This window comes from Anomaloglossus baeobatrachus, chromosome 6 (genome assembly GCF_048569485.1).
Source record: "Anomaloglossus baeobatrachus isolate aAnoBae1 chromosome 6, aAnoBae1.hap1, whole genome shotgun sequence".
Lineage (NCBI taxonomy): Eukaryota > Metazoa > Chordata > Amphibia > Anura > Aromobatidae > Anomaloglossus > Anomaloglossus baeobatrachus.
Genome location: NC_134358.1, coordinates 254044089 through 254069274, shown reverse-complemented (window position 1 = coordinate 254069274; position 25186 = coordinate 254044089). Strand labels below are relative to the sequence as shown.

The window sequence follows — 25186 nt, the reverse complement described above, 5'->3', positions numbered from 1 at the left end:
AAAAATGACGTGGGCCCCCCCCCCTTTTTTTGGTGACCAGCACAGGTAATGCAGACAGCTGTGGACTGTAACCCTCAGGTGTCTGCCTAACCTTGGCAGGTTACCAAAATTATGGGGGTGACCCATGTCATATATTATGTTTTTTTTATTTATCCTACTCTTACCCCTATTTTGCTTCCTTTTGCAGCCTCCTAGTCCAGCCATTTTACAGCAGCAAAGTTTAGGTCCACATTGACTTAAATGGGGTTCAAAGCTTCGGGTCAAGTCTGGGAACTGAACCTTTTAATAAAAGTCTAGGCGAACCCGCTCATCTCTATTTAGGATATTTAGCTAATCTTTTCAGGGTTGTGGCTCGGTGGGAGGGCTTTGATTGAGGTTTAGAGGTTACTGTTTGTTCTTTTGGAGACTGCCAATCCGATAGGTATTTCCTATTCTAATGTTCTCTCTGACACACATTCCTTGAATACAGGAAAAAATGTACAGTCCATGGGGCAGAATACTATATATAATGCCCGGACCCTATGAAGTGATGGCAGTACCTCATGCTATATATTACATGGAGACATGTGTATGTGCTTATCCACAGTGCTTTAAGTGTTATAAACCAGTATAGATTGTGCAGTCAGAAAAATGTTGCATGCCATTCATTGCCTGCTGCAATACCAATATTATATTGGTCAATGTTCTGTTAAGAAGGCCTTTACAAATTAAGGCCACATGCACACTTTGTCTATTTAGTGAGGTTTTTGCTTCAGTACCATTTCCACATGCACACGTTCAATATTTGGTCAGTTTTTTAGTCCATATTTGTAAGTTAAATCCAGGAGTGGTTGAAAAATACAGACGTGGTGCCCGTGTTTCTATTACACGTTCCTCTGATTGTTCCATTCCTGGTTTTGATGTACAAATACTAAGGTAAAAAACTCACCAAATACTGAACCAGTGCACATGGCCTTACAAATACTGAGGTAAAAAACTCCCCAAATACTCAACCAGTGCACATGGCCTTACAAATACTGAGGTAAAAAAACCAAATACTCAGCATGGGCATGTGGCCTTACAAATACTGAGGTAAAAAACTCCCCAAATACTCAACCAGTGCACATGGCCTTAAAATACTGAGGTAAAAAACTCCCCAAATACTCAACCAGTGCACATGGCCTTACAAATACTGAGGTAAAAAAACCAAATACTCAGCATGGGCATGTGGCCTTACAAATACTGAGGTAAAAAACTCCCCAAATACTCAACCAGTGCACATGGCCTTACAAATACTGAGGTAAAAAAAACAAATACTCAGCATGGGCATGTGGCCTTACAAATACTGAGGTAAAAAACTCCCCAAATACTCAACATGTGTACGTGGCCTAAAGGGGTTTTCTCATTACATAGTTTAGTGCATATTGCTATGATATGCCAAAAAAGTGTCTGACAGTCTTTCTGCTGTGATTCCTGGAGATCACTAGAACAAAGTGATGTTAGCTTGCCATAGGTGATGTGTGACCAGTGTTGTTGCCTATGTGGCTTGTACAAATCTGAGCGTAGATGAAGTAGCACTGTACTTTGCTAGTAGTTGGGTCATAACAGGTGAATCCCGGACATTATTACATTGGTGGCATATTCTACTGGCCTACTGCCGATGTCAGTGATCATGACTTCTTGTTTGAAAAGGGCCTTTTTTGCTGGCAAATTGGTATATGTGGTTCCCAGTGGCAAATTTTCTATTATTGGTGATAGTTACATAGTTACTTAGGTTGAAAAATGCCCTAGGTCCTTCTAGTTCAACCTTCCTCCACCAATTCTACATTTTGTCATTAAGTCACTTATAACCAACAATGTTATATGTACTGAGGAAATCATCCAGCCCTTTTTTAAAAGCTGTTATAGTATCTGCTATTACTACCTCTTGTGGTTGGGGAATTCCACAGTCTGACTGCTCTAAAGCCTGCTTTATACGCTGCAATGTATCTTACGATGTGTCGGCGGGGTCACGTCGTAAGTGACGCACATCCAGCATCGTAAGGTACATTGCAGTGTGTGACAGGTACGGGAGATTGCGAATGAACGGTAAAACTTTCATCGCATACACATCGTACCTTTCTCTAGAATTGCACGTCACATTGTTCATCGTACCTGGGGTAGCACACATCGCAGTGTGTGACACCCCGGGAACGATGAACAGATCTTACCAGCGTCCTGCGGCTCCCGGCCCACAATGCGGAAGGAAGGGGCGCCGCACGGACCGCCCCATTAGAAAGGAGGCGGTTCGCCGGTTACAGCGACGTTGCCGGGCAGGTAAGTATGTGTGACGCGTCTGCGCGATGTTGTGCGGCACGGGCAGTGATTTGCCTGTGTCGCACAACAGATGGGGGCGGGTACCCACGCTAGCGATATCGGGACAGATATCGCAGCGTGTAAAGTAGCCTTTAGTATTGTCTTTGGAAGGAAAAAATCATGTGCCAGTCCTTTATATTGACCTTATTGTATTCTGGAATTTTTTAATCTTATTTTTTGTGTGCTTTCATATTTTAAAACCGATTTGTGAGTTTAAAGGTAGTCAGTGAGTCCAAACTGACCATATATACTAAGCACAAAGCCTTTTATAGGATCTAGCACCCTTGCCATGGCCAATAGACTCGGTGCTCTCTTTTGCCAACTGGTTTGGCATGCCCCTCCTCCCTCACTGGTGATGGGCAGTGCTGGCCTGTGATCTTTTCTTAAAGGAGTTGTCCGACATAAACTCAAAAATTTTTGTTAAGCTAATCTGTGCTGTATTGTCAGATAAAACACCTCTACATTGTTATTTCTTGTTTTCTAACTTCTGTTCCTCTTGAATTATGACTTTATTCTCTGCAGCTCTTTGTTTACATTCAGCTCCAGCAAACATGATAACTTCCTGTGCTAAACCTGACAGTCAGAGCTGGCACCGCCCACCCTCAGTGTCCAGCCACGCCCCCTGCCCGCCCCCTGCACACACATTCCCTGTCAGTATTCTGCCCAGCACTGACCTATTATCACTACAGCATTGGAAATAACAGCCCCACATCGGGCTCTGCACACCACACACACATCGGGCTCTGCACCGCACACACACATAGGGCTCTACACCGCACACACACATAGGGCTCTGCACTCCACACACACACACACACACACACACACAGCGCTCTGTACTGACCCCCCCACCATCGTTCTGCACCACCCCCCTCTACCCCCATAGGGAACACATGTAGGGAATACATACTTGCCCCTCCTCGGTCCCCGCCACTCCTGCACGTTCGTCCGCTGTCTTGTCTGGCCATATCAGCACAGTAGTGATGTCACCGCTGTCCTGAACTGTCAGACACAGACAGCGGGACAGTGATGAGAAGCAGTGCAGCGCTCCCTCTCATCAGTACTTTCAAATATATCGGCATCTGTGATGCCGATACATTTGAATGTGCGATCCTGAGCAGGGGGCCCAGTGCTTGCGGTGACACCGTGGGCAGCCACCGCCAGGCCCCTCCCTTCAGCTCACGGGTCCCACAGCAGTGCCGGGGGAGGTTGCGGGGAGAGTATGGGTGCGGGGGAATGTGTTGGAGGGTGCGGAGAAGGGGGCGGGGACTCACGCACTGTACCAGCCCAGCAGGGCGGCAACATGCTGTTCACAGATTTGCATGTCAACATGGTCCTGCCCATGTTGACATGAAATGACCGGAAGCGGCAAAATCGCGGCAGGAGCGGTCACATGACCACTCTGAGCCGGGGAGAGGGGCTGACAGCAGGGCAGGTAAGTGCTCACTATCTACTTACCTGCCCCAATGTAGCCCAATAGGGAAATAATAAAAAAAAGTCAAAATAAGCCGGATAACCCCTTTAAGGCCAGACAAGCCATCGCTGTTAATCACCGGTGATGGAGGCAGGGAATGCATAACAAATGGAAGGTACAGTGCTCTGAGCTTCTCGGCTACACCAAGGGTGCACCAATATCCTACTTGGTATATGGGATTAAACTTCCCTAAAGGTGCGATTTTTATAAGGGCTATATCCACTACATGGCTACGTGCCCAGTTTATACTGAAAGTTTGGGCTGACAGACTCCTTCAAATATGCTGTCATTTGTAAGCGCTTTAGTTCTCATGTAATTAAAATCCCATGGCTTCTACTTTAATATTAGAGATGTGAAATCTTTCTATGTGGAAATATTGTTTGCGGTTGTTACTACAGTAGTGGAGTCAATAGGCTTACTGTGTGTCTGCCAGTTTTTACATTCACATATATACAATAATTTGTAGTGTCAACAGCCGTACCTCGAATATCGCCGCTCTCTGCTGCAGAACAGGAAAGTTTTAATTAGCTGCCACATTAGTGCCATATGCCGTGGGTGATCTATTTATTTTTAGATCAGTTCCTTTCAAATTAATTAAACTGCAAACTTCAGTGGGATTATATAATTGCCTGTTTGACAGCTAGAAATTCGGATGCAAGCGATTCCCACAGGATTGAGCAGGAAAATCTGAAATTGACATTATTATTTTGCTATTAAAGGGTATCTGGCTTCTTTCTTCCCTATAACTCTGCCCAGAATGGCTGCAGAAGGGTTCATTATTCATTTTCTTATATACCCTCTAAAAGTTTTCAGTTTAGTTAACATTTAATCCACCTTTAAATTGCAAAAATATTTGCGTCCTTACTGAAAATCTGTGCACATTTTTTTTTTTTTTTTTTTTTTTTATGTTATAGGATGTCTTGGTCACCATTCCAGTCAGGCCACGTCTCACTAAGCAACATCGCTGCTAAGGAACAACTTTTGTGACGTAGCAGCGATGTTGCTAGTGAGGTTGCTGTGTGTGACATCCAGCAACAACCTGGCCCCTGCTGTGAGGTCGTTGGTTGTTGCTGAATGTCCTGGACCATTTTTTAGTTGTTGCTCTCCCGCTGTGAAGCACACATCACTGTGTGTGACAGCGAGAGAGCAACAACTGAATGTGCAGTGAGCAGGGAGCCGGCTTCTGCAGACGCTGGTAACCAATGTAAATATCGGGTAACCAAGAAGCCCTTTCCTTGGTTAACCGATGTTTACCTTCGTTACCAGCGTCCGCCGCTTTCACGCTCTCCGTGCTGGCTCCCTGATCCCTGCACACATAGCCAGACTACACATCGGGTAATTAACCCTATGTGTACTCTGGCTAGGAGTGAAGGGAGCCAGCGCTAAGCGGTGTGCGCTGGTAACCAAGGTAAATATCGGGTTGGTTACCCGATATTTACCTTCGTTACCAAGTGCAGCATCGCTTCCACGCGTCGCTGCTGGCTGGGGGCTGGTCACTGGTTGCTAGTGAGATCTGCCTGTGTGACCGCTCACCAGCAACCCGTGTAGCGACGCTCCAGCGATCCCGGTCAGGTCATGTTGCTGGTGGGATCGCTGGAGCGTCGCTTAGTGTGACGGTACCTTAACTCTCAATTCAGAATTAGGCTGGTTTTGTGTTAGGACAGAGCTTTGCATCATGGTAAGATGAAAGTGACACTGTTAATGTTATATACTATCTACTCAGTCACTCACGTGATATAAAAGGGCATTCTCGTCCAATCTCTAGGGGGTCTGAACACTGGGACTCCACAAAGATTCAGGGAATGGAGCAGTAGTCGATCAAGTGCACTGTTCCTCCATTCACTTTTAATGGGACCTCTGGAGATTGCGGAGCACTGCACTCAACTAGTCTTTGTACATGGAAAGGCAGTGCGCATGATAGACCACCACTCAATTTACTCAGGGCTCTACCGAGACCTGCTCACGGAGTTGGTGAGATCTCCATCAAACTTGAAAATACCCCTTTAAATTGGACCTGTCATTTAATTGAAGGGTAATTCCCATATCCTATCCAATAGGTAGTAGGTTAAAGTGCTGGAAGAGACAGTAAGCACAAATAGGGTCTTCTCCTAAAACACGGTCAGCAAAGATGGTGTAAGTGTAGACTGACCTGGTGTGGTTGTGAGAGTCACAACCACTGTAAGGCTATGTGCGCACTAGAGCAAAATACCCGCGGATTTACCCGCGGATTTGCCGCGGAAATTTCTTGAGAAATGTCTGCAATCTTTGTGCAGACATTTCCCATGAAATTCTATGAGAAAAAAAAAAAGCTGTGCGCACTGGTGCGGATTTTTCTCAAGAAAGTTTCTTGAGAAAAGTTTCTCGAGAAAGTTTCTTGAGAAAATGAACATGTCCATTAAATCCGCAGGTATCCCGCGGATTTCTGCAGTACAGACTGCAAAAATCCGCAGGTAACCACCCGCGGGAAAATCGCGGCAAATCCGCGGCTAATCCGCGGCAAATCCGCATGCGGTTTTGCCACGGATTTTTTCTGGAGGTCAGCAAATCTTTCACTCCCAGAAGTTTCTCGAGAAGATTTTCTCGAGAAACTTCACATCTCTAGTGCGCACATAGCCTAATGGTGTAAATACGGCTGCAGCAGAACCCACGTAGAGATGCAGTTCAAATTTGGAGAGAAAAGGGTTAATAGACCGTGCTGCCGTAGTAAAGAGGATCCATGTAGAAGGAATGATTTTATTTGTCTACACGTTTCAAAGCCTTATGGCTTCTTCTTCAGGACAAATCATATATGTAGAACAGTGTAAATTGGATGTGCCCTCTAAATGCAGTGAGGAAAAAAAGTATTTGGGTATGTGCCCACGTAGCAGATTTATGTGCAGATTTTCTGCACACAAAACTGCATGTTTTGGCAGGAAAAGCCCAGCAGAAAAAACATGCATTTTTTTATTTTTTTTTTTTTTCATGCATTTTTCTATTAGTTTAATGTTTATTAATACATTATTACTATAATATCCTATACTATTAAACATAATTACTATACTATTAATACAGGTAGCCAATCCCAGTCTCGTGCAGGTGTACACTTTTGTTCCGGGTGTCCTTAGACAGCTCCTAGGTCTTGGCCATAAAGGAGAGGCTGGAGAGTGATTGATTGATCGAGTGTGTGCACAGGTGTCTTTTTATACAGACAACTAGTTCAAATAGGGGCAATTAATACAGGTAATGAGTGCAGAGGAGGAGGGATTCACAAAGAAAAAATAACAGGTCTGTGAGAGACAGAATTCTTGCTAGTTGGTAGCTGATTAAATACTTATTTCATGTAATAAAATGTTAATTTAATTATTTAAAAATCATACAATGAGTTTTTTTGGGGTTTTTTTTGTTTGTTTTGTTTTTTTTTGTGCGCGATTGGAGAGATTCTGTCAGTCACAGTTGAAATACGGTATACCTACAATAAGAATTACAGATCTCTCTATTCATTGTAGGTGGGAAATTTTGCATATACGTCAGTGTATCAAATACTTATTTTAACCACTGTAAATCAACACACAGCCATTATTGTCAAAAACGTTGGCAACAAACGTGAGTACACCCCTAAGTGAAAATGGCCAAATTGTGCCAATATTTTGTGTGGCCACCATTATTTTGATGTGCTGCCTTAACTCTCTTTTGGCATGGAGTTCACTAGAGCTTTGCAGGTTCCCCCTGGAATCACCTTTCACTCCTCCATGACAACATCACGGTGCTGGAGGATGTTAGAGACTTTGCTCTTCCACCTTCCGTGTGAGTATGCCCCACAGATACTCAATAGGCTTTATGTCTGGAGACATGATTCCCTGTAACCTCTACAGTAATGCTGGTAGTACTCATACGTCTATTTTGACGACAACCTCTGGATATGGTGCGGAGCACATGTACTCAACTCCTTTGGTCAACTATGCTGAGATCTGCTCTATGTGGAATCTGTCTTAGTAAACCACTGCATGGTATTGGCCACCGTGCTGCAGCTCAGTTTCGGGGTGTGGGCAATCTTCTTGTAGGCCATCTTTAGGTAGTGCAGCAATTCTTTTTTTTTCCGCTTCTCGGACAATTGTTTGCTTTATGTGCAATTTGAACTTTCAGTGACCACTATAAGGGAGTGTGAGTTGTGTCGCCCGGGGACCAGGGGGTACTCAGATCCGGGCCACGAGGTCACTTCTGTGGGTATCACGGTAGCGTGACCCGGTCTGTGATCCCAGGCTCCACAGTAAAAGGGGGTTTGTTAAGGGAGATTGTCCGTGACGCCACCCACGGTTGTGGTGATTGTGGACACCACCGCTGCTCTTTATGGGGATCCCGGGAGCGGTGACAGGGAGCAGCTTGGTTGTTATTTCTCCCCTCCGTGGGTAGGGGGGTTGGTTGTCCCGGGGCCCGGTGATTGGGTAAGCAGGGAGCAGGGTGCAGTGCTGCGGTGCGGTGCCTGAAGGCACGGGCGTACTCACAAGTAGTTCACACAGAGTCACTGGTAACTAGGAATTGCCGGTGTCCGCAGCCTTCGGTACGGGGGTGTTAGTGTCCCACACACGGTGCAGCAGCTCCTGTTGTTCTTTCCCTGCAGCCAGGTGCCTTTCTCCCCACTCTCTTCCTCTTTCTCCTCAGCCGGGAACGGGGAATCCACTCCCCTGCAGTGATCCGGGTCACCCAGGTACCGGGGGGCCACTACCCTGCCCGGCTACCTCTGGCCCCTTCCTCACTGCAGCCTGTCCCGTCCCTTTCGGAGCACGCTTCACTATCATCCTGGGAGCTACAACTCCAGACTTCTCTTCTGTCTGCCTGTCCAAACACTCTGCTCCAGCCCCTCCCCTCTGCTCTGCTTTTCTCTTACCCTGGGGGATGTGGTTTGTCTTGCTGCACCAGTGTGAGATCAGATTACCAAGGAGGATTAACTCTTTCTGTGACAACCTGGCTTTGCCAGGGCGTCACAGAGTGATGACACTAAATTTAACACACTTGCTCCCAATGCACACCTGAGACCTTGTAACACTAATGGATCACCGGGGAAGGAAAAGGGCTAATTCGACAGAGTTTTGCTATTTTCATTCAGAGGTTTACTCACTTTTGTTGCCAGTGGTTTAGACATTAATGGCTGTGTTCACTTGTTTAGAGGGCACACCAAATTTACAGTTTTATGCAAGCTGTACCCTGGATACTTGATATATAGATAGATAGATATCCGGTTTCCCCAAAGATAAGGTCTATACTGAAAATAAGCCCTAGTAAGATTTTTTGGGTTTTTTGGAGTATGCATAAAATATAAACCCCACTCCAAAAATACTCCCTAGTTGCAGTTCCATAAGAAAGGGTCCAAACAGCTGAAAAAGTCAAAGAATAAGCAGGACTCGTCATCAAAGAAAGCAGACTCCACACACACACACACACACACACACACACACACACACACACAAAATTGCACTCACCAGACCCCAAACATTTACAGTTGGCAAGTATTGTTGCTAGATGGGCTCTCACACAGAGATCTATGTCGCCATTCCGGCTGCATTGCACTGCAGCTCTCACACACAGATTGGGTACCAGTATCAGTCCGCGTGAATGATACTGCTTCCAGTCACTAGGGGCAGCCAAACGCCATAGAACAAAAGGAGGACCTGACAGTGATACAGATTTGTATGTGAGAGACCATTCACTTGCCAACTCTAATTAGTTGGGGTCTGGTAAGTGTGATTTTTTTTTTTTTTTTTTTTTTTAATTTATTTTTATTTTTTTTTTTGTAGAGGGGGGTGTCTGCTTTCTTTTGGGGGTAAACTTGGCAGTACATAGAGAATAATAAATTTAAGCAGGCAATTTAAACCATTGTAAATATGGTATCTGTCTCCGAAGTTACCTGTTCACCTTGAGTCTCCTGTGAGTCCTTAGGGTAATGCTGCCCTGAGAATGGCCACCTAGTATTGTACTCGTCAGTCCTCTTCTGCTATAGTGAGTTCTGTATATGAGACTGCTATACTATGTGATTTGCTATGTTCCATTGATTATTCGTATAACCCATAAATCATGCAAGGCACCCGGGCATGCAACGATGTCATGTTTACATGTGATCCCTCATTGAGTTTTATTGATGCATGTGAAGAAATACGGGACCGCTCCGTTTGCTTTCGGGTAGGTGTAATGATTTAGGAAGTATTTTTACGCATTGGTTTTCTTGCACTGCATAGTTTGATGTAACCCAGTGAAAATATATGTTCTAGAAATATGCCACCCAAATATATGTAGTTGGCATAGCATTTCTTGTTTTATACTTCTTTATTCAATAGATCTTAGACTTGACAAGACTAGTGTACTTACTTTTGAAAATACATTTCAGAATGACTGCAAACTCCTATTAAATTGATAGTTTTTATGAGTGCAGATGAACAATGAGCGCTGATGTGTCCTAGAGTATTTAAGTCTCCTTCCTTCCAGCATGATTGACAGCTGCAGCTTGTACTGCTCAGTGTGGGACCTCAGCAGCTGGAGGGGCACTGATGGATGTGTCGTTCAGTCTGGGTGGGCGGATATTTTATTGCCTGTGCTAGGCTGACTTGTGTCTCCGTTGTGTAGTTTATTAATTTAAACTGGTTTTCCGGTTCTAGAAAACCCCTGTCCCCAGAAACAGCTTGTTTAGAAGAAAAAAAAAAAAAGAGAAACTTTTGTTACCCTCCCCTGGTCCAACACGAAGTTTCCACCACTTCTCCCAGTGTCTGCAGCCAATCGGTAGGCTCATAGACTCACAGGGTCTCATTGGGCACAGCCGTTGAATCCTGTTATCAACACATGTCAGTGCATGCAGTACCAAATATCAAGAGCTGAGGTATAGATGCTGGGTGAACCAAGGACCTTTTTTTTTTTTTATATTTTTTAAAATAAACTTTGCCTGGAGACAGGGGTTTTATGAAACTGTTAAATTCTTTTAAATTATAAGGCTATGTCCACATGCAGTTTTCCTCATGCATTTTTTTTTTATGCGAATTAAAGGCTGCTTTTTACAATTGAAGCAAAAGCTGAGTTTTCCGAAATCTCCCCATGTACTGTGTACAAAGCACACATGTAATCCAAACCTAAAAAACGCAGTGAAAGCGGCAAAAATCGGGCATTTTTACTTCTAAGAGACCAGGTTTTGGGTGCAGAAAAATATGCAGCAAAGATGCTGCGTGTGAACATAGCCTAAATGTAGCTCTTTTTAACCTGTACAAGCACAGATGAACACCCGAGCATGGTAGTGCCCGCTCATCACTAGTCGTTACAACTGCCGAGCAACCAAGCATGGTAGTGTGTGCTCATCACTAGTCGTTATGAGCACCAGAGCATGGTAGGGCTGGCTCATCACTAGTTGTTACGATTACTGAGCACCCTAACATGGTGGTGTTCGCTCCTCATTAGTCGTTATGAGTACGAAGCCCTTGGGCATGGTAGTGCTCGCTCATCACTAGTTACGAGTACCGACCACCCAAGCATGGTAGTACCCGCTCATCACTAGTCATTATGAGTAACGAGCACCCGAGCATGGTAGTGCCCATTCATCACTAGTTACGAGTACCGAGCATGGTAGTGCCTATTCATCACTAGTTACGAGTACTGAGCATGGTAGTGCTCGGTCATCACTAGTTACGAGTACCGAGCATGGTAGTGCCTATTCATCACTAGTTACGAGTACTGAGCATGGTAGTGCTCGCTCATCACTAGTTACGAGTACCGAGCAAATGAGCATGGTAGTGCCCGCTCATCACTACTTATGAGTACCGAGCAAATGAGCATGGTAGTGCTCGGTCATCATTAGTTACGAGTACCGAGCATGGTAGTGCCCGCTCATCATTAGTTACGCGTACCGACCACCTAAGCATGGTAGTACCCGCTCATCAATAGTCATGATGAGTACCGAGCACCCGAGCATGGTAGTGCTGGCACATCACTAGTTACGAGTCCTGAGCACTCGAGCATGGTAGTGCTCGCTCATCACTAGTCGCTATGTAAGAGCGTGCTGAAATCTTCTGTCTTTTTGCAGTTTAAGTTGACTTGTTACTGTGTGTCCAGTTGTAGCAGGAGCCTTGTTATCTGAATAGCAAACACCCACTAATGATCATCTATTTTCCAGCAATCCATCAAAAACTGGAGGCGGATGGCACGGAAAAAGTGGAAGGGTCAATGACGCAAAAATTGGAGAAGGTTCTGAAAAGTAAGTGTTCTGTTCCCTAGCAAACATCTCTTAGCAGCTAAACTGCTTCCTTTCATTCCTCTCCTGCAAACATCTTTCTTCCACAGAGAAATTCACTTAAAGCAGTGAGTCAAACTCATTATGCGCAAACTGTAAGATCCGATGATGGAGTGTCTCTGACTTTACAGTCCCATGTAATGAAAGCAGCACTATTTTTATGTTGCACCCTTGTGCCAGGATATGTAGAAGAGATGGCGTTCTCTCTTTTTTCCACTGTGATATTGATATAATAACTTCCTAAGTTTGTTTGACTTCTCTAGCTCGGTCTGTGACTTACATAGAAAGTTGCCCAGTAGAAATGATGGTTCTCTAGAATGGCACCTGCATTGTGCATGGAACATACAGTTCTTGTGAAGTGAATTTCTGGATCTATGTAAAATAAAACTGGATTGCTGTATAAGGAAAATATAATCTACCATGTCTGCAGTGCTCATTGTGCGGTCAGCGAGTAGGAATATTTTTCTTTTTCTGTCCAGAGGCTCTTATACCTTGTCCACGGCTGAGAGTTTTGTAGAGTAAGGCTGCTTTCACACCTCCAGTTTTAGCAGAGCCGGCCAATCCGGCTCTAAAACCTATGCAACGGATAGGCATCCTTTGCATAAGTTTTTTGACATGCGGCCCGTCCGGTTTTTGCCGCTTGCAGCAGTCTACTGAGCATGCGTAGTGGAAAAAAACGTATGCGGCGGCCGGATGCGGTGTTTGCCGCAGGACGCCGCATGCGGCGTCCATTATCATGCATTGCAAATCGCGCCGGATGCGTCGCGATGCGTTTTTTTTTTTTTTTTGCCGGACAAAAAACGTGCCAAGCAACGTTCCATCCGGCGACGCCGCATCGGCTAAATCTGCCGCATGCGGCAAAAACCGGACCGAACGCAAGCCCATGCGGCACAATACGGCACTAATGTAAGTCTATGCAAAAAAAACGCATCCGACAGCAAAAAAAAAACAGTTGCGGTTTTTCTGCAAAGCGCCGGATTGTGCCGCACAGGAAAAACCGGATGTGTGAAAGCAGCCTAACAACCAATCTAGACAATACTGTGTGCTAAATAAATCCACATCAATTTTCTAGTTGATAATTTTTTCCAGTATATCAGTAGGTACCATGTGTCAGCATTGAGCCCACTTTGTTAGAGAGAATCTAATACAAGGTCAGACATAGCCATTTTTTTTTGTTGTTTTTTTTTTTTTTGCTCCCCTAAATTCTCTACTGTTTTTTTTTTTTTTTTTTTTTATTATTATTAATTGGACATGCCATTCTAAAGATATGGACCTTTTTACTTAGCGCTACTGTTCAAGATCTTTACAAGGGGATGGTGCTCCTACGACACCCCCCCAGAGAAGACATGCCCACTTGATAAGACCATAAAAATTAGCGCTAAATAAGAAGACCGATATCTCTGAAACAGTATGGTGCAGGTCGGTAGTGGGTGTATGGAGTAGGCACATGGGGTGAGTCTAAGCCATACCTGGCAGGTAATGGCTGTGACACAAAGCCAGGACTAGCCTCTAACCGCTGTAGGTGGAGCGGAGCCTGTTAAATGTCGCAGTCAACCTCTGATCAGCACTTCAGCACGGAGGTGCTTCATTCTCTAACGTGACCATCAGTGCGATCACGAGATGCCAATGGGTTGTAATGACAGCCGGCGGTCTACTGAAGACCCTCCATACCTGTTGTTACAGAGCAGCTCCTTTTGAAACCCTGCCTTTGCCAAAGGGAATCGTGATTTTTTTTTTTTTTTTTTTTACTATGTGCTGCAATACTGTAACATTGCTGTACATAGTATAAGCGATCAGACGATCGCAGGTTCAGGTCAGCTAAAGCTAAGGAAACAAATAAATTCAGTAAAAGGTTTTTCTTAAAAAAAAAAAATGAAAACAATGTAATAAAGTTAAAGTTCAAATCAAAATCCCTTTTTATCGTCCCATAAAAATAAAGATAATAAAATTTAAAATACTCACATGTGGTATCACCACGCCATAAGCAGAAAAAAAATTCAAAACACCAAAATTGCGTTTTTTTTTTTTTGGGGGGGGGGGTTTGGGTTTGGTCACCGCTTTAAAAAATACTGTAAGAAGCGATCAAAATTTAATTTCTGTCCTAAATTGATATTAGTAAAAACGTAGTCTCATCCCTCAAAAACCGAGCCCTCCCACAGCTCCATTGCTTGAATCATTGAATCATGTCAATCAAAACTACAGCATGTCCCGCAAAAAAAACAAACCCTAATACGACTATGTAAAAAAAATGGCTCTTGGAAGAAAGGAAGATAAAAATGAAAGTGGAAAAGCGGAGAAATGTCTCCTGAAAGGTTAAATCTACAGTATAATAATGAAGTATTCTTTTTTGCTGTCTCTAGTGGCGATTGTAGAAAATTAGCATGTTACTGTTTAATGTAGGTCTTTGCCATGGACTGTAAATTGCAGAGTTCTGTATGAGAAGAAAGAAGTTCTGATCAGATTGATAAACATTTTGTGGGAGGTTTCAGTAACCCTTGCATTATACTGATTGAATTCCCTGATGTTTGTATGCATGAGTCCAGTGGGCGGTCCTATTCAGTGACTGTATGCAGAGATAGGGACTGCCCACTGGACTAGTCTTCAAAAAAACCACAAGAGAGTTCATAAATAAAATACAAGTTGTACTTTATCTTTTCCAGCAAGCCTACATATTCTGTTCAGCTTTTTTTCTCTGTCATGCAGTCCACAGATCTCACCCCATGGACAGTGGTGGCAGGTTCCCTTTAAGCAATAAGGGTATAATTTTGAACCTAAAATAAGATTGACCACGACTTCACAAAGGCGTAAAAACAATTTAAAAATTTAGACAGATTATCCAGTATGTGGATGTCTCCCAACTGTTCTGGAAGTAGACTGTTCTCACCAAGCTTCGACAAGATGACTATTACTGTAGACTGATGAGTATTCTTGGGTAAAAGCATAGAGCTTAAAGAGAGGAAGCTTTCCACTTTTTACCTCCAAGAGCCTATAAAAAAAAAAAACATGTAAAAACAGCTTTAATGATGATAAAAAATAAAATAAATAAAACCCTCACTTAAAAGACCCAGAATGGGTTTTATTTTTTCTAAAATGTGTTCCTTTTGAATCCATTCTATCTGTTTTTGGATGGAGAAAAAAAAACAACTAGTCTTCAAAACAGATAGCAGACAGAACAGATGCTTTTTTTTCTTAACAAGTTTATGGGAAACTGATCATAATGGTGGGTTATCAATTGGGTCAACTATTTAATGGATCTGATTTTAAGGACTGCTCCTGCCTAGGACAATAGAAGGTAGTGCTCACTTATCACAAGTTACGAGTACCGAGCACCTGAGCGTGGTAGTGCCCGCTCATCACTAGTTAGGAGTACCGAGCACCTGAGCGTGGTAGTGCTCGCTCATCACTAGTTAGGAGTACCGAGCACCTGAGCGTGGTAGTGCTCGCTCATCACTAGTTAGGAGTACCGAGCACCTGAGCGTGGTAGTACTCGCTCATCACTAGTTAGGAGTACCGAGCACCTGAGCGTGGTAGTGCTCGCTCATCACTAGTTAGGAGTACCGAGCACCTGAGCGTGGTAGTGCTCGCTCATCACTAGTTAGGAGTACCGAGCACCTGAGCGTGGTAGTGCCCGCTCATCACTAGTTAGGAGTACCGAGCACCTGAGCGTGGTAGTGCTCGCTCATCACTAGTTAGGAGTACCGAGCACCTGAGCGTGGTAGTGCTCGCTCATCACTAGTTAGGAGTACCGAGCACCTGAGCGTGGTAGTGCTCGCTCATCACTAGTTAGGAGTACCGAGCACCTGAGCGTGGTAGTGCTCGCTCATCACTAGTTAGGAGTACCGAGCACCTGAGCGTGGTAGTGCCCGCTCATCACTAGTTAGGAGTACCGAGCACCTGAGCGTGGTAGTGCTCGCTCATCACTAGTTAGGAGTACCGAGCACCTGAGCGTGGTAGTGCTCGCTCATCACTAGTTACGAGTACCCGAGGGATCCATTCAAAATACAAATTGGAAATCAAAGTTTAAAAATGGAAACTTCGGAATTCATTTGCATCCAATTTTTTCCTCTTCAACTGGATTTGATACAAATGGATTCTAAATATTTGCCAAGGTGGCCAAGACCTTCCCTTTTGTAGACTTTTGAAGCCACCGGAGTAGATAGGAACAACTCCTGCTCAGGAGGTCTGGCGATTTTAACCCTTTATATATAGTTCATATATAAATACTGTGCGGTACATGCCCTATTTGGTTACACAAATTAGAATTGGACAGATTAGGTAATGTCTCTGGACTCTATTGAAGACTCGACTGGTCAGTGATGATCTTACACGAGGATATCTCATGTCGTGCTTCCAGTTTTATTATCGGAGACTTTTCCCCTTATTTTTTCTCTCTTTTTAACACCGCTATTTACACTTGTGAAGGGAAACATTAGCTTTGTGTGGGTGAGGATTTTTATTTTCAAGTTGAAGGTTCCTGCAGAGTTTTAACTTTGTACTTGCTTTAAACAATTATTTTAGCCAGTGCGCTCAATTGCTCGGGGCCACCCACAGTGCTGAGTATATGGCACGCAAGCCACCCAGCGAGACTGATGTAATTTCTTCATCTTTGCTTAAAGTATGGTCACTAGACCAGATAATGTAGAGACGTTCTGCTGGCAGGGATCAAAACGTTTCCAGTTTTTCCTCCTATTTTCTTTGGGGTGAAGGAATAATTAGGTTAATTCACGGGTAGAGAAATGTGTGCTATTTACAAGCTATATATATCTGTATATATAAATGGCCTCCAGTATAAGGTAATCACAATAGCACCTTTGTAACCTTCAGGAGAAACTGCGTGTTACACCAAGAGTTGTGAGTAGGGAATTTTTACCAATCATGACGCACTCCAGGGATGGTCAGCCCCGAAAATAATAAAAATATCTTCGGCTGCGGTTCATTTGTCATAAGCCAACTGCGTCGTAATAGGTTTTTGGAAGGAAAGAAGAGATTGATTCTTCTAAACCTTGGGTTTGAAATCTTGACATCTGTATGAAAGACACTGCCTTCTGTTGTCAGGTGCAAGTACCACAGCCGACACTCTGTTTCAAGAAGTACTGGGCAGGAAAGATAAAGCAGACTCGACGCGAAACGCGCTGAACGTTCTCCAGCGATTTAAATTTTTATTCAACCTACCCCTCAACATCGAGAGGAACATTCAGAAGGTAAGTTATGGAAGGCGACCATATAATACAGATTATCGGACAAGTATTTGTTTGTATTTTTAAAGATTTTTCAAAAGCAAGAGAAACTGAACAGATTTCTATATTCATTTGTGAGACAAGACTCACTCACACTTGTATTGTATTCCTCAAAATCTCGGCTTGATGGGAGCTCTGTAGTCAGGGGGGCTGTCTTAGGCAGTGACTGACAGCCCATGCTGTATGACTTTGGATTCTGAAATAGCTGTCAGTCACTGGTTAGGACCGCCACTTGACTGCTAACCATGAATAAGTAGAGATTTCTAAATATAAAATACAAGTTATGCTAAATCTTTTCCCACAAACCTATATATCAATCTTTTTAGCTTTTCCTGATTTATAAAATGTGTACCATTCTTCTGGGACATCGGACATTTCATTCAATGTGACAGGTGCCCTGTAATAGTGTCAAATTCTTCAGAAAACAGTGCCCTTCTTATATACTATAGTTATTAGTGAACAATGTTCAAGTACAACCTTGCGTCTTTATATTAGCTAAACATTTTCAAGATTTGTCATGTAAATTTACATTGCTCATCCCTCAAGGGAACCGGTCAGTGTGTTTGTTCTCCTTGTACTACGGGCAGCAAGAATCGGAGATCTGCTACAGCATTCTGAGTATTTGTTTTACTCTGAAATGCGATGTTTCAGATCTAAACATGGCTGAAAGTGCAGCCAGTGATGAACTAGTCAGGTATGTCCCCACAGGCTTCTCCTGCCCGCTCAGCTAGACTGCTAGGTCTCACCATGTACATACACATGGGGAGAGACCTGATGGTTTAGTGGGCAAGGGAGAGGTTTATGTTTTACTCTGAAACGCAACATTTCAGATAAAAAATAGCTGAACGTGCAGGCAGTGATGAGATGACTAGTCAGGTATGTCCCCGCAGGCTTCTCCTGCCCGCTTAGCTGGACTGAAAGGTCTCACTATGTACATACACATAGGGAGACATCTGACGGTCTATTGGACAAGGGAGATGTTTATGTTTTGCTCTGAAATGTGACATTTCAGATAAAAAAAAGGTGAATGTACAGCCGGTGATTAGGAGACTAGTCAAAGTTATCACCTCGCAGGCTTCTCCTGCCTGCACAGCTAGACTTATAGGTCTCACCATGTACATACCGATAGGGAGAGATTTGACGGTCTAGTGGACAAGGGAGATGTTTATGTTTTACTCTGAAACGCAACATTTCAGATAAAAAATAGCTGAACGTGCAGGCAGTGATGAGATGACTAGTCAGGTATGTCCCCGCAGGCTTCTCCTGCCTGCTCAGCTAGACTGATGGGTCTCACTATGTACATACACATAGGGAGACATCTGATGGTCTAGTGGGCAAGGGAGAGGTTTATATTTAATTAAAACTTTTTTTTTTTTTTACAGTAAAGAATGGATGTGCTGTCTATATCTTTTATATTTGTGACACCGGCTTCTTTCCTTTTGTTTAGGGTGATTATGACATAGTTATTAATGACTATGAAAAAGCAAAATCGTTGTTTGGAAAGACTGAAGTAGATGTGTTTAAGAAAGGTGAGAAATCCTTTTGTGTTTTTTCGTTTTTTATTTTTATTTTTCAAAGGTATGATTGTGAGACTGACCAGAACACTTGCGATGTAGAGGAATACAGCATGTCCCCTTGATTGGAGCTGTGACCAGGCGCACTGCTGTGCAGGCAAAAATTGTTGAAGGACCTAGCGCTATAGCAATTCTGGGTCGCCTTCACTCTCTCGATTGGTGGTGTTCCTGGCAGTCAGTCTCCCACCAATCAGAAAGTAATTACATACCCTAGCACTATACCATCACTTTGAATCTTAGGAATAACCTTTCAAAGAAGACCTGTCACTTGCTAACAAAAAAATCAAGTACATAATTTGTAAAAATCTCTGAGCTCCCCGGAGTCTGTTTATTTTTTTTCCATTTTGTGCTATGTCACTCTGTTGTAGAGATATTCATATTTGTTGCTTTTGGATTGCGATATGTGAAATCTTTGATTGCAGACCAATTGGGTGTTTCTTCAGAGTCTTCACCGCGGGCGTTTGCTTTCACCCCTCCATTCCAGAGGTAGCCAACCAAAGCTCAACAGCAGGAACTAGAAGTCTCAGATGCTGCTGAACTATAGTTAGCAGAGGCTTGGAGGGATGGCTGAAAGCTGAGATCTGCAGAGAAAACTTGAGAAAGCAACCAGTTGGACTGCAAAAGGAGATTTCACATGCTGCTCTCCAAAACCAAGAAATCTGAATATCTCTCCAATGGAGAGAGACAGCGAAAAAGTGGAAAAGAGCAGCAAAGGCAAGAGATCCAAGAATTGTTTACAAGGTAATTAACTAATTAATATGACCAATGTTTAATGAACATCTTTACAAGAGACAATTAGCAACAACCAGGACAGTTAAAGCAGACTTATATAAGGTAATTAGCAACAACCAGGACAGTTAAAGCAGACTTATATAAGGTAATTAGCAACAACCATGGTCCCCTGAGGAAGTCATCACGAAATACGTATTGGGACTTTTTCCCCCTTGTGTGACTGCATGTGAGTGCTATAATTGGTGGAATATCCACCGGGCTATGTGTTTGGGTAATGTGCCTATGATTATGTACTAAGTGTTATCCTGTCATTACTGTGAACTTGGAAAGGCACTTACATTGGTTTTGCTGGGAATACTTCCCTGTTCGCTGGACCATGTGTTTGTGTAATGTGCCTATTGTCATGCACTAAAGTGTTACTCTGTCATTTGCTGTGAACCTGTTTATGATATAGGCACGTACACTGGCCCTGCTGGGAATATATCCCTGTCCATTGGACTAGATGCCTGGGCAGTGTGCCTATGTTCATATACTTAAGTGTTACTCTATCACTCACTGTGAACCTGTTTATTGCAATGGCATTTACACTGACCTTGCTGGGAACATATCCCTGTTCACCGGATGATGTGTGTGAGTAACATGCCTATTGTCATCTATTAAAGTGTTATTCTGTCACTGACTGTGAATTTATCTTTTGTATAGGCACTTACACTGGCTCTGCTGGGAATATATTCCTGTTCATTTATTTGTAATGTGCCTAGAGTTCTTGATTAGGTGAACCTGCGTTTTGTAAAAGGCACTTACACTGGCCCTGCTGGGAGTACACCCTTTTGTGTGCACCTAATTTGATCCATGTAGCCCCACATGGGGTTCTTTATTCGCTCTTATGTGTCATTTAACCTTCTTACTTGTCACAATTTTTATATCCCATGTAATATTTATATGCTTGACCCAACCAATTAAAGTTTTTCTATGTGCAACTTACTTTGGTGTTGGTGGTTCTTGGGCCATGGGATATGATGTAATATAAGGCAAATTTAAAGACTTTTTTTCTGCTGTTTCAATCTTTACAAGAGAGGTGAAATAATTATCGAAGTCTGGCTGGTAATATGCCATTCACTGATTTATATATTTTATAATCTCTTTCCCCCCCCTCCCATGAGACGAGAAAACAATGGGAAGATGTACACAATGTACAGTTTATTTCCGCCTGCTCGTCTGCGTCTTACTATGATGTACCAATAATCATAAAATCTTTGTTGTTCTCCAGTTTATGCTGAAGTAGAAACCAGGATTGAAGCATTGAGGGAGTTACTGTTGGCTAAACTTTTGGAAACCCCTTCCACTCTGCATGACCAGAAGCGTTACATCAGGTATTCATCTGCATAAAGCTCTGTATTCTTTGTGGTTCTGGAAACACCCTAATATAACATGCTTGTTGCATCATGTAAGAGCCTTGCGCCCATTGTGGTTGGGGATAAGTCCTAAAATAGACTCTGAATAGACTATTGCTACACTTGCCAATTTAATATAATACCAGCTGTATTCGTTTATTTACCCCCCCCCCCCTCCCGGGCACTTGCGGATTTGCTTAGTGGGTGACATAGGTTTCATTAGTCTTTAGTCAGGCCATTGTGAATATTTAGCCTTCAGTTATTGTTTACCATCTCACATATTAACACATTTTGGCTTTTTATGTGATGACAAAAGTGGAGGCATGAACAAAAAAATATCTAAAAATACATCAATTTCGTTTTCTGAACAGGACCCAAAAGCAGAGGAGGAGACCTAAAAACAAGCCAAATGGAATTTCTGGTTTCCCACCATTGCTCTGTATCTGTCAGAAATCTAAACATTTTTTGTCTGCATGTAGGAAAGTTCCTGTACGTTACAGAGCCAACCAGTACATCTTGGACAGGTCCTTAGCTTGCTCCGCAGATGCTGCAGCCTACACTGTTACAATCAGAGGAGCAACTGTCAGCTGATTCATGATGCCTGAACCACGAGCGGCATGAATTAGAGAGACCGGATCCAACATTACTGGAATCAAAGATTTACTCCCAGATTCAGTTGCGTTTCAGAGAAAATTATAGTAAAAGTCATGGCCCGGAAAGAGGTTACTAGTCTTAGAATCAGTCCAAGAAGCCTTCTCCCTGGCCGTCTGCCCAGACAGAAAGCTTTCTCCCTCTGTAGATATATGAACACACCTGTCCAGTCTAGCTGAGTGAGCCGTGAGAAGCCTGCAAACCTACCACTTGGACTAGTCACTTTGTCTATGGTCGTACTTTGAACTAATGCCGCAGAATCTCGGAGTAAAACCTAGATGTTTAGAATGCAAGATCCATTCTTCTATTTTTCAGGCAGTTTGAGTTAGCTGATTCGTTGCCTTTAAAGGTGTAGTCCACTAACTGAACAGCCCCTACTCATTCCCCTTGTTCACCCCCCGTAAAAATAAATAAGCCTAGACTCCCCTCCGATGCGGCCATGGTTCCAGCTATGTCTGAGGTTGCATTCCCTGGGCCCATATGACATTGGTTTCAGGGCTCGTGTGTCATAACAATCAGCGCCCGGTGTCAGTTTCCCCACTTTTGGACGTTTGAGCAGGTTGTGAGCACTGCGCTGACTTCCCACTCAAATATCTGAAAATGGAGAAAAGGAAGCTGACGCTGATTGGTCGCAGGGCCCGTATATCATAACAATGTCATGTGGGCCCAGGGAATGCAACCTCAGGCATCGCTGGAACTGTGGCCGCATCGGAGGGGAGTATAGACTTATTTATGTTTCTAGTGTGAACAAGGGGAATGAGAAGGGGTTGTCCAAGTAGTGGGCAACCCCTTTTAGGGCTGATTCACACAGTGTTTTACAGTACCTGCAAAGTGAGTGAGATTTCTGATATCTCATGCAGACAAGGTAATGTTTTCCAGATGTGGATCTCGCTGCAGATTTCCCAGTTAGCAAGTCTACGCATTCTGCAGCCATTCTGCAACATAAAGGATGCGTCCTGAATACAATACAAATTTTATGTCCATGTTTATTGGATGTTAAAACCTCAATCACGTCTTTTACTGTTGCGGATTTTGGCCGTGTGGAATATGCTGCAGAATTCTTATTAGACCACTTCCAGATGTGGTGTAAAGGGATATAAGAGGCTTTAAAGACATTTTAACCATGTAAACATATTGCTTTTTCTCAAGTTCTGGTACAAATCCTTCCAAAGCAATTTATTTAGCCCTTTATATGTTTATTTTATATTTTTGATACGGTCACTTCATTATTGGATCATATTTTGTTAATAACACTTTATTAAGGAAGTTGTGTCTAAGCAGTTCCCAAATATATGTCCTAGCTGGATGCCCCGGTGTTATCTGTCTTTACAGCTGACCACAAAGAACTATTTTTCTAATACTTTAAAAATCTCAAAAATTTGCATTTCCCAAAAAAATGGAGAAAAATAATATCTGCCGAGCTTTGTTGTTGTAGTCAGCAGCTGATCTTTGATCTCCGCTTTTTTTTTCTTGCAGATATCTTTCCGAACTCCACGCTCCGGGTGACCCGGCTTGGCAGTGTATTGGAGCGCAGCACAAATGGATCCTACAGCTCATGCACAGCTGTAAAGAGGGCTACGTGAAAGAATTAAAAGGCAAGCATAGCTGTGATAATATGGAAACACTCATTAACCCATCTCTTTTTCCAGTAAAATGCTTACATATACCAGCGTAAAAGTTCTTCACGTTCTTTCCCTTTTTAATTAGGTTTGTGTGTCTTCCTAAGACTGGTGTTTATGCTATAACTGCAGACTGTGGAGAACTTTCATATTGTTAGCCTTGTTTACTTGAGGGAAGCAAGCTGAAATTACACTTCAATTTGGGGAAATTAAATGCAATCTACTCCAGGTTGTTTTTCAGATTAACACGTAAAAGCAGGTCCATAAAAGCAAAGTATCTAATAAGATGACTTGCTATGATCGTGCTCTACTTAAACATTGTATCAGGTTGTGTTCACACTAATTGTTCTATACTCTGTGCAGAATTATTAGGCAAATGAGGACGGGTGTGGTGTAATGACATCAACACCCTATATAAGGTGTGCTTAATTATTAGGCATTTTCCTTTCCTTTTGCAAAATGGGTCAGAAGAGAGATTTGACGAGCTCTGAAAAGTCCAAAATTGTGAGCTGTCTTGCAGAGGGATGCAGCAGTCTTGAAATTGCCAAACGTTTGAAGTGTGATCACCGTACAATCAAGCGTTTCATGGCAAATAGCCAACAGGGTCGCAAGAAGCGTGTTGGGCAAAAAAGGCTCAAAATAACTTCCCAGGAATTGAGGAAAATGAAGCGTGAAGCTGCCAAGATGCCATTTGCCACCAGTTTGGCCATATTTCAGAGCTGCAACGTTACTGGAGTATCAAAAAGCACAAGGTGTGCCATACTGAGGGACATGGCCAAGGTAAGGAAGGGTGAAAAACGACCACCTTTGAACAAGAAACATAAGATAAAACGTCAAGACTGGGCCAAGAAATATTCTAAGACTGATTTTTAAAAGGTTTTATGGACTGATGAAATGAGAGTAAAGCGGGCTTTACACGCTGCGATCTCGCTAGCGAGATCGCAAGCGATCGTACGCACCCCCGTTGGTTGTGCAAATCGCTGCCCATCGCGCACAACCTCGCTTACCCCTGTCACACGTACTTACCTGTCCTGTGACGTCGCTCTGGCCATCCATCCACCTCCTTTCTAAGGGGGCGGGTCGTGCGGCGTCACAGCGACGTCACACGGCAGCCGTCCAATAGAAGCGGAGGGGCGGAGAAAAGCGGGACGTAAATATCCCGCCTACCTCCTTCCTTCCGCATTGCCAGTGGAGGCAGGTAAGGAGATGTTCCTCGCTCCTGCGGTGTCACACATAGCGATGTGTGCTGCTGCAGGAACGAGGAACAACATCGCTAATTCGAAGAGAACGATTTTTTTTGTTTCAGGACGACCTCTCCGCGGCAAACGATTTTGGCCACTTTTGCGATCGTTATAGGTCGCACATAAGTGTCAAACACTGCGATATCATTACTGACGCTGGATGTGCGTCACAAACAACGTGACCCCGACGATAAATCATTAACGATATTGTAGCATGTAAAGCCCGCTTTACTCTTGATGGGCCAGATGGATGGGCCAGAGGCTGGATAAGTAAAGGGTAGAGAGCTCCACTGCGACTCATACGCCAGCAAGGTGGAGGTGGGTACTGGTATAGGCTGGTATCATCAAAGATGAACTTGAGGGACCTTTTCGGGTTGAGGATGGAGTGAAGCTCAACTCCCAGACCTACTGCCAGTTTCTGGAAGACAACTTCTTCAAGCAGTGGTACATCAAGAAGTCGGTATCGTTCAAGAAAAACATGATTTTCATGCAGGACAATGCTCCATCACATGCATCCAACTACTCCACAGCGTGGCTGGCCAGTAATGGTCTAAAAGATGAAAAAATAATGACATGGCCCCATTGTTCACCTGATGTGAACCCCATAGAAAACTTGTGGTCCCTCATAAAATGTAAGATCTATAGGGAGGGAAAACAGTACACCTCTCGGAACAGTGTCTGGGAGGCT

At 43.5% G+C, this 25186-nt stretch overlaps 1 protein-coding gene across 1 annotated transcript in view; it reads left to right on the top strand.

Annotated features, from left to right (window-relative positions):
- The window catches only part of EXOC2 (exocyst complex component 2), a 288387-nt gene that overhangs the window by 81368 nt on the left and 181833 nt on the right, over nucleotides 1–25186 (top strand). The window contains exons 6-10 of the mRNA XM_075314813.1: nucleotides 11934–12014; nucleotides 17106–17251; nucleotides 18735–18816; nucleotides 20864–20966; nucleotides 23115–23233. Of these exons, the coding sequence (XP_075170928.1) occupies nucleotides 11934–12014; nucleotides 17106–17251; nucleotides 18735–18816; nucleotides 20864–20966; nucleotides 23115–23233 (531 nt within the window). The remainder of the gene's footprint in view (nucleotides 1–11933; nucleotides 12015–17105; nucleotides 17252–18734; nucleotides 18817–20863; nucleotides 20967–23114; nucleotides 23234–25186) is intronic.